General features: G+C 40.2%; 1 protein-coding gene across 2 annotated transcripts in view; it reads right to left on the bottom strand.

The window, feature by feature from the left end:
* aqr (aquarius intron-binding spliceosomal factor) overlaps positions 1–12,043 on the bottom strand; it is a 72,202-nt gene extending 60,159 nt beyond the window's left edge. The window contains exons 1-6 of one of the 2 annotated variants that reach the window (XM_033026966.1): positions 11,953–12,043; positions 4,824–4,937; positions 3,588–3,644; positions 2,448–2,488; positions 1,755–1,790; positions 959–1,079 (exon numbers count right to left, since the gene is read on the bottom strand). In XM_033026966.1, coding sequence (XP_032882857.1) covers positions 959–1,079; positions 1,755–1,790; positions 2,448–2,488; positions 3,588–3,644; positions 4,824–4,898 — 330 coding nt within the window. In that variant the 5' untranslated portion in view covers positions 4,899–4,937; positions 11,953–12,043. The remainder of the gene's footprint in view (positions 1–958; positions 1,080–1,754; positions 1,791–2,447; positions 2,489–3,587; positions 3,645–4,823; positions 4,938–11,952) is intronic. The other variant, XM_033026967.1, reaches the window with a different exon arrangement.
* Positions 12,044–12,275: the final 232 nt, after the last annotated feature.

Genomic DNA, 12,275 nt, shown 5'->3' with positions numbered 1-12,275 from the left:
TAAATAGAACATTAGAGTGAAAAACTTTGTCAAACTTTTAGATTAAAATAAAATAACAGAGCAACTATTATCCAAGGTATTATTGCCATGAACATTGCCATGGACATTGCAATAATCCTCATTGCACCTTTGAGAGACACTTTTTCTGATTTTTGCTAAAATTGTCACTTTCTAAACTTTATTTTTAGTTTGAAAATCTAAAATTACCGACAATGCAGTTGTAACTTTTATGTCTTTGTTTATGCTGCAATAATTCAGTTCATACGTACTGTCTTCGTGATTCAGGTGAAAATACAGTAAATACAAAGAAATTAAGTACAAGATCAGAAGTCATCAAAAATTCTGAAAGTTGAGGCCAGATGTTGTGAGGAACGTATTAAAATGAATGCTCTCTACAATACATTGTTCCAGTAATAATTCCAAGAGTTTTGATTTTGTCTTTCTGTAAAAAGTCAAAAGGCACCTGAGAAAACAATCCAAGTTTGTATGACTACCGTTCAGGCATTTCCCCTTCACTACTTTCTTTTGAACATTTGCTCTGTACACTGTGGACGGCTTGATCGTAATCATGTACCGTCTTTCTGCTGACCGGAAAGCGCAACAAAAAAAGCTTTTCGCTGTTCCTTGGTATATGTGTCAATAAAAAAAATGTCAAGTGAACTGGGAATCAGTGAAGTCCCCACTTTACCTTGTTCTCAGATAAAGGTGAAGGATCTTCCAACAATTGATAAGATGCTATTAACTCCAAACTCTCCTGTAGTTTTATTTGTTTTTAATATGAGAGAGTGTTTGAAGAAGTGTTTTCCAGCAACTGTTCACAAGGAGACCAGTTATTTCCTTACTGTAAAATCACTGTCACTCCTTGGTGCTCTAGCCAGCAATGCAGACCATTGGCATTTGAACAAAAGGATAGTCATCAACACTGATTGCTGCAAACAGATAATAAAATGCTTCTTACCTCCCAAGCAGGAACGTTTTCTCGAAACTTTTCATTTATCATACAGCAAATGGACATGAGGTAGGCATTGCTGGATACTGCGGAGGAGTAATTTGGCCAGAGATAATTCTCGAGATACTGACTGTCAGATGGAAGAGAAAAAAAACAAGGTAAATTGGAAGATTGTCGTGAATTAAAAAAGTTTAAAAAATGCAGAAATGTTAACTGGTATACGTCAGATAAGTGTGAGGTTTAGTTTAGTTTGGAGATACAGCATGGAAATAGGCCCTCCGGCCCACGCAGACCATCGATTGGTCAGTTTGCTATAGGAAAGAAGCCAGTAAGGTAGAAAGAGTGCAGAGAAGATTTACCAGGATTTTGCAAGGACATGAGGAACTATTTTACAGGGAGCAGATGGCAGAATAGCACTTTATTCATTGCACAGGAGGTCGGGGAAGATCTTGTAGAGGTGCATAAATTCATGAGGGAAATTGATAGGGTAAATGCACAGCGTCTTATTCTCAGGGTAGGGGAATCAAGAACCAGAGAATGTGGGCTTAAGGTGAGAGGGGAAAGATTTAATAGGGACCTGATGGGCAACTTTTTGACACGGAGGGAATAGCTGAGGCAGGTACAGTAGCAACATTCAAGAGACATTTGGAGAGGTACATGGATAGGAAAGGTTTTGATGGATATGGGCAAGGCAGGAGCAAATGGGATGAGCTTGGATGGGGCAATTTAGTGGATGTGGTCTCAGGCTTGATTCCATGTGGTATGACTCTACTTCAAAGATAAAAACTTCATACAAAAAAATTACCTGAATTCAAGCAGCATAATCTTTCTAATTGCAAATCTGTAAAAAAAAACACGAAACAACGTTTTGATTTGAATTAAAATTGGAGAACTCTATCTTTCGCTTTGCTATACCTATTTTAATTGAGTTTGGTTTGATTGTAGTTATGTATATGGTATTTTCTGATTTTTTTTTAATGAATAGCATACAAAAAAGCTTTTCTCTGTACTTCAAAACATGTGACAATAAACCTAAATTTAATATACAAAAACAAGCTGCTCTCACCCCACTATCAAGATTAATGAGATGATTTACAAAGCCTCAGATCCAAATTCTCAGAGAATACAAATCCATTGGCTTTCTTTGATATAGAAAAGCTAACTGGTTAAGAATAAAGTTAACTAAAAACCTTTCTTTTCTCTTCAATTTCAAATAAATAATAATAGAACTGAGTCTCATTTTGAAGATTAAAATTTTTTTTTTTTTTATTAGAAGTACTTTGAAGATTAACATCTTAAGACGTGCTGAATGTCCATGGACAAGCCAGCGAAATTCAGCCCTTCACTTTCCTACTCATACCAACAATTGGCCATCATGAAATATGGTTTTGCGACATTATGAAATGTCCTTGGGAGATTTTGAGGTATTTTAAATTAAAATAATATACAAATTGCACAAGGAAAAAACAATTTGCTCAAAAAAAATAGGATAACCTACTTGGTCCTTAGAATTTCTTTCTGATACACATCTTCAATGACCTTTGGCAACAGAGGAAAAAAGGGAAAAAAAACACAACAATGTAAAATCATTGTAAAAACTTCATTGAGTGAAACTAGATCAAAGAAATAATTTTAATGAAAGGTTTAGTTGACGCACCATCTAGACAGATTTAGAATGCATGTAGAAGGATGGTTGTATTTCTGTTGGACTGCTTAATATAGTAAAACTCTGATTATTTGCAAAGCTTTACAATCCAGCATCTGGCTCACTCATTAATGCAGAATATGAGCAGATTGAAAACGAGGTGAGCAGCCAGTGCTGGGGTATGGATCGTAGGCCAAGTGTGCGGCCACAGCTAGGGTTGGGGCTCGGAACACAAGGAATCAGGTTTGCAGCCAGACTTGGGGTCTAGCCTAGTTTAGTTTAGAGATACAGGCTCTCCGTCCCAGAGTCCGCACCAACCAGCGATGGATGACCCCTTACACTTGCACTATCCCACAGGCTAGGGACAATTTACAAAAGCCAATTAACCTACAAACCAGTACGTCTTTGGAGTGTGGGCAGAAACCGGAGCACCTGGAGAAAACCCACACGGTCACAGTGAGAAAGTACAAACTCCGTGCAGACGGCACCTGTAGTCAGGATCGAACCTGGGCAGCAACTCTACCACTGGGCTACTGTGCCGCCCTTTGTATACTATACAATTATTTCTATAATAATATAATAATAATATATTTCTATAATAATTGTATATTTACTTTTCCCTATAAACCTAGTGTTCATGCAAAAAAAATATATTACTGTGTAACAGATGAAAAAAATGAAATCTATCTGTGTTTGGGAATTAGGAAGAATAACCTACAATGATTTGGGAATTAGGAAGAGTAACTTCCATGGACATGGAAAATGTATGTTTCCACCGAAATCGCAAGTGTGATATTAGTGAAGATTTACTGTAACAATCTATGTTTATACAACATCCTATAATTAACTAATATTGCACAATTATAAACCTGAGTTTTTATCATTCTGTCGGTCATGAATCACCGGCAACAATTGTTATATTTTGTCGGTACCGTCCTATTTCAAAATATTTTGATGCATGCGCTTAGAATTTAAGCAATAAAATTGATTTACCTTTGATTCAAACGTCATTTTTTTCTTCACGTGCGGTGCCCAATATCTATTTGATAACTGAAAATATGAAGGTATGAAATATTATAAACACATCCAAACCATTGCTCACTGCAAACTGGTTTGATAGAAATATACAAATTCATCCTTTTCACCGTAAAGTCAGCAAACTACTTGCAACTCCAGCAGTCAAATACAAAGTTCTCCAAAGTTACAACAAAAACAGACTTAAGTTTGGCATGATTAATGTTAATATATACGATTACTTCACGCAAAGAGGTCATGCAAGGCAAAATCGGCTGCAGACTTATTACAGATGAAGAAATCTATGGTGCCTGGAATGAAGGAGTAAGAACAGAACCGGCCCAACACGTTGACTATCCATTTCCCTTCACACATGCTGCCTGACCCACGGTGTTCTTCCAGTACTTTGTTTATTGCACAGTATCTCTACGCCAACAGTCCCCATAAACCCATGTTGCTTGTTCCATTTGAACTAACCTTTGGGATCTTGAGCCCTGTACTCCAAAGACCAACTGCAGAACACTCAATACAAAGGGTGTTTGGTGATCCAAATGCTGTAAGGACTTGGGGTTTGAGCATTTGAAGCAGTTTGTGGCTCCTGAGCCGTGATCAGGTATTTGATGGCTCATCGTGCAGCATTGAATTAACCCATAATTCCAGGCATCTGAGGTTTCTATGTCTATAGCAAGTCTGCAATGGACACGTCAGGATATCTGCATCAATAATCAATTAATTCATATTGAGTTCTTGATTTTTCATTATATTTGTTTTCTATTTTAAAACAGTATGTGTAACACACATAAATGTTGCTCTACACCAAGGGTTCCCAACCTGGGGTAAATTTACCCCCAGAGGGGTAAATTTCACCTACCCAGGGGGTAAATTTGTTGATTCTGGATTTGTACATATTTTTTCTCATTGACTGACTGTGTTTGGTTCTGGTACAGCAGTATCTGTTCATCATTAGTTGTTCATAAATAAGTGAAATAACATTGTTATGTGCTATTAAAGTTGCCAGGGGTAAACGGGACGAAAAAGGTTGGGAACCTCTGCTCTACACGATATAATTCCAGGCCACAATCGACAACATGTTAAAAAAGACCAACATCACAAACATTATTTAGAACATCCGCGATGAAAGATAAAATTGTCTTTGATCAATGAAAATGCTGACATGATCTGAACTATGTATTTTGCACACTTCACGTTCTTTACCTGTGTAACGTATTCAGCATTTATCTGAGATACAGTGGGTGCAACCATTTTCTTTCCTTGGGGTACAGCTTCCATCTTATTAGTTATCAGTTTACTTGTCCCAATTTAGAACTGCTAAAACAAAGTTGCAAGATATTAACATTTGTTTAATATTTGTAAGAATAAAAAAAATCACCACCCTTGGTATAGCAACAACTTAGCGAACAAAATATTTTCCCACATTTGCTTTCAGAAAATAGAGTCATCACTTCAATGTATTAAACTGTTTATAAATTAGTTTTTATCTTAATGGCAATTTTACAATGTTTGGATTAAATCCCAGTTGTGGAGGCACTGGTATTGTTGTCTCGTTGTAGGACATTGATCATCTTTTAATCTGGATTTTTAACTTAAGTATTGTGGGTTTTTGTTAAATATAAATTATGATGTTTTTATGTGATATACCATGATTTTATATATATTTATGATATTTGATATGCAATGCACTTTTAATGTAATGTTGCCCCTTGTCTGGACCTTGAGTCCGTAATAAAGTTTATTATTATTATTATTATTAAATAGACAATAGACAATAGGTGCAGGAGTAGGCCATTCGAGTCAGCACCGCCCATTCAATGTGATCATGGCTGATCATCCCCAATCAGTACCCTGTTCCTGCCTTCTCCCCATATCCCCTGACTCCGCTATCTTTAAAAGCCCTATCTAGCTCTCTCTTGAAAGTATCCAGAGAACCGGCCTCTACTGCCTTCTGAGGCAGAAAATTCCACAGACTCACAACTCTCTGTGAGAAAAAGCATTTCCTCATCTCCGTTCTAAATGGCTTACCCGTTATTCTTAAACTGTGGCCCCTGGTTCTGGACTCCCCAACATCGGGAACGATATAACAATTACAGCACGGAAACAGGCCATCTCGGCCCTTCTAGTCCGTGCCGAACACGTATTCTCCCCTAGTCCCATCTACCTGCACTCAGTCCATAACCCTCCATTCCTTTCCCGTCCATATAACTATCCAATTTATTTTTAAATGATAAAATCGAACCTGCCTCTGCCACCTTCACTGGAAGCTCATTCCACACAGCTACCACTCTCTGAGTAAAGAAGTTCCCCCTCATGTTACTCCTAAACTTCTGTCCCTTAATTCTCAAGTCATGTCCTCTTGTTTGAATCTTCCCTACTCTCAGTGGGAAAAGCTTATCCACGTCAACTCTGTCTATCCCTCTCATCATTTTAAAGACCTCTATCAAGTCCCCCCTTAACCTTCTGCGCTCTAAAGAATAAAGACCTAACTTGTTCAACCTTTCTCTCTAACTTAGTTGCTGAAACCCAGGCAACATTCTAGTAAATCTCCTCTGTACTCTCTCTATTTTGTTGACATCCTTCCTATATTTAGGCGACCAAAATTGTACACCATACTCCAGAATTGGCCTCACCAATACCTTGTACAATTTTAACATTACATCCCAACTTCTATACTCAATGCTCTGATTTATAAAGGCCAGCACACCAAAAGCTTTCTTTACCATCCTATCTACATGAGATTCCACCTTCAGGGAACTGTGCACAGTTATTCCTAGATCCCTCTTTTCAACTGCATTCCTCAATTCCCTACCATTTACCATGAACGTCCTATTTTGATTTGTCCTGCCAAGATGTAGCACCTCACACTTATCAGCATTAAACTCCATCTGCCATCTTTCAGCCCACTCTTCCAACTGGCATAAATCTCTCTGTAGACTTTGAAAATCTACTTCATTATCCACATCACCACCTATCTTAGTATCATCTGCATACTTACTAATCCAATTTACCACACCATCATCCAGATCATTGATGTACATGACAAACAACAGTGGACCCAACACAGATCCCTGTGGCACCCCACTAGTCACTGGCCTCCAACCTGACAAACAGCCATCCACCATTACTCTCTGGCATCTCCCATTCAGCCACTGTTGAATCCATCTTGCTATTCCACCATTAATACCCAACAATTGAACCTTCTTAACCAACCTTCCATGAGGAACCTTGTCAAAGGCCTTACTGAAGTCCATATATACAACATCCACTGCTTTACCTTCATCAATTTCCCGAGTAACCTCTTCAAAAAATTCAAGAAGATTAGTCAAACATGACCTTCCAGGCACAAATCCATGTTGACTGTTCCTAATCAGACCCTGTTTATCCAGATGCTAAACAATGGAACAACATGCGCAGTACGCCAATCCTCCGGCACTATTCCAGTTTCTAATGACATTTAAAATATTTCTGTCATAGCCCCTGCTATTTCTACACTAACTTCCCTCAATGTCCGAGGGAATATCCTGTCCGGACCTGGAGACTTATCCACTTTTATATTTTTCAAAAGTGTCAGTACTTCCTCTTCTTTGAATTTCATAGTTTCCATAGCTACTCTATTCTACTTGTTTCCCTTACCTCACATAATTCAATATCCTTCTCCTTGGTGAATACCGAAGAAAATAAATTGTTCAACATGGGAACATGTTTCCTGACTCTAGCATGTCCAAACCCTTAACAATCTTATATGTTTCAATAAGATCTCCTCTCATCCTTCTAAACTCCAGAGTTACAAGCCCAGCCGCTCCATTCTCTCAGCATATGACAGTCCCGCAATCCTGGGAATTAACCTTGTAAACCTACGCTGCACTCCCTCAATAGCAAGAATGTCCTTCCTCAAATTAGGGGACCAAAACTGCACACAATGTGGTCTCACTCGGGCCCTGTACAACTGCAGAAGGACCTTTTTGCTCCTATACTCGACTCGTCTTGTTATAAAGGCCAACTTGCCATTCGCTTTCTTCACTGCCTGCTGTACCTGCATGCTTACTTCCATAGACTGATGAACAAGGACCCCCAGATCCCGTTGTACTTCCCCTTTTCCCAACTTGACACCATTTAGATAGTAAGCTGCCTTTCTGTTTGTGATACCAATATTTGGAAATTTACAGTAAACAATTGGAAGTATCCTTCAATTTCCCATTAAAAAGACAATAGTACTTGCAGAGCACCTTTGATGCACTACACATCATTGAAATACTGAAGACAATTAATAACATAGGAAAAAGATGTATTTAACAGTCAGTATAGGAACTGACCCTTCAGCCCACAATGTCTGTGCTAAACATGATGCCAAGACCATCATTCATCTACCTGCACATAATCCATACCCCTCCATTCCTTGCATATCCATGTACACCCAAAAGTATTTTAAATGCCACTAACGTATCCACCATTCAATCTGATCATGACTGATCTTCTAATTTAACACAATTTTCTTGCCATATTTCAATATTCCTCGATTCTGAAAATATTCAGAAATGTAGCCTTCTTAGATTTTAAAATGAAATTAATAACTGAGTCTCTGTAGCCCTCTTGGGTAGATGAGGTTTCAGGAAGTGCATGTGAACCTCTATCTCACCCGGAAAGACTGCTGGGATTCTAGGATGGATGCGAGGAAGGAGGCACAGGGACAGGTGTTACATCTCCTGTGGTTGTAGGGTAAAATAACTGGGGAGGAGTTGGTTTAGGTGAGGTCTTCTTCTTGCGTATGGCGTGCACAGCCTAAAGTTGTCGGACAACTTGTTCTATTTGATCTTATTTGACTGTGCGCAAAGTTGATTGCATTTGTCGAAACAGGGCGGACCACGTGATGGTTACAATCTCCCACCCCTTCGGTGAGGTGAGTGAACCATTGCCCCTCAGATTCCTAATTAATGTCCCCCTGCCCCCCCCTCCTCCCCTTAAATCTATGCCCTCTAGTTCTTGTTTCCCCTACTCTAGGTAAAAGACTGCATCTACTCTGTCTATTCCCCTCATGATTTGATAATTTTCTATATCATCACCACTCATCCTCCTGCGCTTCAAGGAGTAAAGTCCTGGACTGCTCAACCTTTCCCTATAGCTTAGGCCCTCAAGCCCCAGCAACATCCTCAGAAATCTTATTTGCACTCTTGTGCTAGTAGGCTGTGGGCCGAGGAGCTTTATTCTGCAGTTTCGTGACCCAAGTCACCAAACTACATGAAATTTTCACATATTGTGTAAAAAAATTATATAAATCACCCCTGAAACTCGATATGAAGAAGACTTGCACATTTTTATTAAATTAGAGAAAAACCGGAAAAATGTCGGGAATTTTTTAGTCCAATCAAAGCACGTTTAACATTGAGTTGTCTGCCAGTTGGCCAGTCACGCGCTTTGTTTCAGGCTAGCACACAAAATGGCTGAGGGGGCTTCACAGATGCCTGTTTTACTGGAGATTCCGATTTGTTGTTCTGTGGAATAAATGTCGTGGAAACTTGCAGCAGGTTAATTGTATTTAGTGGGAAAAGCATAAAAAAGGCTGAAGAAAGTGCTGCGAAGTGGATTAAAGTGCAAGAAAGCCTTCAAAGTCCCTGCTGATGTGCTGGAACACAAAGAAGGCCCCCATGAATCAACTCTAACTGAAAGGTAAGATTAAAGTCTGAATTTATGAAAATCTATCTGTATGGACTTTAATTAATTTAATATAATGTGAATAAATTAATTCATTCATTCATTAATTCCTTATTCATTCATTCACTCACTCACTTCCTCATTCATTCATGAAATTGAGGGCCTAAATTATAACACAGTCAATTAAACATTGTCACTACTGCCAGCTTGTTGTAGAGTAATAAGTCTTTAACAACTAATCTCGGAGCTGCCTGCGAAAACGTACCGGGAAAAAGTGCTCCGACCACGGGGCCTAGGTACTCGCGGTAAAGAGCCATCGATATCCCTCCGTTTTTCTCCCGTTATCGGGGTCTGAAAACGACCGCTACAGACATCACTATGTACAGCCCCCCCCCCTCTGCCCGTGGAGATGATCCGCGGCTCCGCGATCGCGAATCGGCCGCTTATTAATTGAGACCGCGGCTTCACTTTACCGCGAGTACCTAGGCCCCGTGGTCGGAGCACTTTTTCCCGGTAAGTTTTCGCAGGCCCGAGATTAGTTGTTAAAGACTTATTGTCACTAATGCCAGCTTGTTGTAGAGTAATGTTTAATTGACTGTGTTATAGTTTAGGCCCTCAATTTCATGAATGAATGAGTGAGTGAGTGAATGAATGAATAAGGAATGAATGAATGAATGGATTTATTCACATTATAAAATGGTGCAATTAAATTAATTAAAGTCCATACAGATAGATTTTCATAAATTCAGACTTTAATCTTACCTTTCAGTTAGAGTTGATTCATGGGGGCCTTCTTTGTGTTCCAGCACATCAGCAGGGACTTTGAAGGCTTTCTTGCACTTTAATCCACCGCAGCACTTTCTTCAGCCTTTTCAATGCTTTTCCCACTAAATACAATTACCTGCTGCAAGTTTCCACGACATTTATTCCACAGAACAACACATCGGAATCTCCAGTAAAACAGGCATCTGTGAAGCCCCCTCAGCCATTTTGTGTGCTAGCCTGAAACAAAGCGCGTGATTGGCCAACTGGCAGACAACTCAATGTTAAACGTGCTTTGATGGGACAAAATAATTCCCGACATTTTTCCGGTTTTTCTCTAATTTAATAAAAGTGTGCAAGTCTTCTTCATATCGAGTTTCAGGGGTGATTTATATTAAAAAATTTACACAATATGTGAAAATTTCATGTAGTTTGGTGACTTGGGTCACGAAATCCTATTTCTAGACACATTTTTGATGCTCGGCCCAGAGCCTATAGGGACAAGATTTAATAGGAACCAGAGGGGCAGCATTTCGATGCAGAGTGGTAGGTATATTGAATGTGCTGCCAGAGGAGGTAGTTGAGGCAGGTACTACAACAGTATTTAGTTGTGGAGTCATACAGCATTGGAACAGGCCCTTCAGACTAACTTGCCACACTGACCAACATGCCCCATCTACACTAGTCCCACCTACCTGCATTTGGCCCATATCCCTCTAAACCTTTTGTATCCATGTACCTGTCCAAATATTATTTAAACGTTGCGATAGTACCTGGGTCAACTACCTCCTTCGACAGCTCGTTTCATACACCCACCAAACTTTGTGTAAAAAAGTTACTTCTTGGATTCCTATTAAATCTTTCCCCCCTCATCTTAAACATATGTCCTCTGGTTCTTGATTCCCCTACTCTGTGCATTTTCTATTTCAGAAATCGTATACACTTGTAATCCGTTTCATCTTAGATAGACACAAAATGCTGGAGTAAATCATGTTGGGATCTTGGGAGAAAATGGGTAGGTGACTTTTCGGATCAGGACCCTTATCCTTTTCATCTTGCCCGGTTTTACTTTGTTCAATAATCCTCGAGTCATAATGGCAGAAAGCTTTATTTATATAATAAATATCTTAATTCGGCTGATTTAAATTCACTATTACCAAGAGGCAAGCTTATTGATTTTCATCGCCAGCATTGTTAATACATGAAGCATGAACCTGCCACAGTGGACTTCTGCTGTCAGTCACCTAATCTCTGCCTGAGAATGCTTTAGTCATAGAATCATACAACACGGAAAGACCCTTCGGCCCAACTTACCCATACTGATCAATTTGTCCCATCCACACTAGTCACACCTGCCTGCGTTTGGCCCATATCCCTCTAAACCTATCGTATCCATGTACCTGTCTGTTTCTTAAACGATGATAGTCCCATCCTCAACTACCTCCTCTGGCTGCTTGTTCCATACACCCAGCATGTGAAAAAGTTACCCCTCGGATTCCTATTAAATCTTTTCCCTCACCTTGAACCCATGTCCTCTGGTCCTCGATGCCCCTACTCTGGGCAAGAGACTCTGTGCATCTACACGATCTATTACTCTCATGATTGTGTACACTTTTTCTACACCTCTATAAGATCAGCCCTCATCTTCTTTACAAGGCATTTAGACAGGTACAAGGAAAGGTTTAGAGGGATATGAGCCAAATGCTGGCAGGCGGGCGGGACTAGAGTAGATGGGACGTGGTGGTCGGCATTGACGGGATGGGCCGAAGGGTTTGTTTCCGCGCTGTGAGACCGACAAGGGGGGAGAGGGCGGAAACAACCGAGGGAGGAGCAGCAAAAAGCCGCGGTCCCAGCACTAGCAGCGGCCCTCACCCCGGCCCGGTCCCCGCTGCCCGGTCCCCGCCACCAACTCACTCACCGTCCACAGCCGCCTCCTCCTCCTGGCTCCTCCACCACTCCACGCTTCCGCTCCCACTGCTCAATCCGTCCCCCGGACACAACAACCACCCGCCCTCGGTTCCGGGCACAAAGCGAGCCACAATTACAGATGCAGCCACAGTTACAATCTTTGGTTACAATTATAGCCACAGCTACAGCCACACCAAAGTTACAGTTACAGCCCTTGAGCACTAACAGCACCCAGAGGGTAACTAACCTTGTTGAAGCCATAGATGCAGCTGCAATGTAAATTATCTTGCATTAGGCACTGTTTTACCTTCTGACATATTGATCACCCCAAGA

The sequence above is a fragment of the Amblyraja radiata genome, chromosome 9 (assembly GCF_010909765.2).
Source record: "Amblyraja radiata isolate CabotCenter1 chromosome 9, sAmbRad1.1.pri, whole genome shotgun sequence".
Classification (NCBI taxonomy): Eukaryota; Metazoa; Chordata; class Chondrichthyes; order Rajiformes; family Rajidae; genus Amblyraja; species Amblyraja radiata.
Note: the sequence above shows the minus strand (reverse complement) of the source record. Positions and strands in the feature narration are given on the sequence as shown.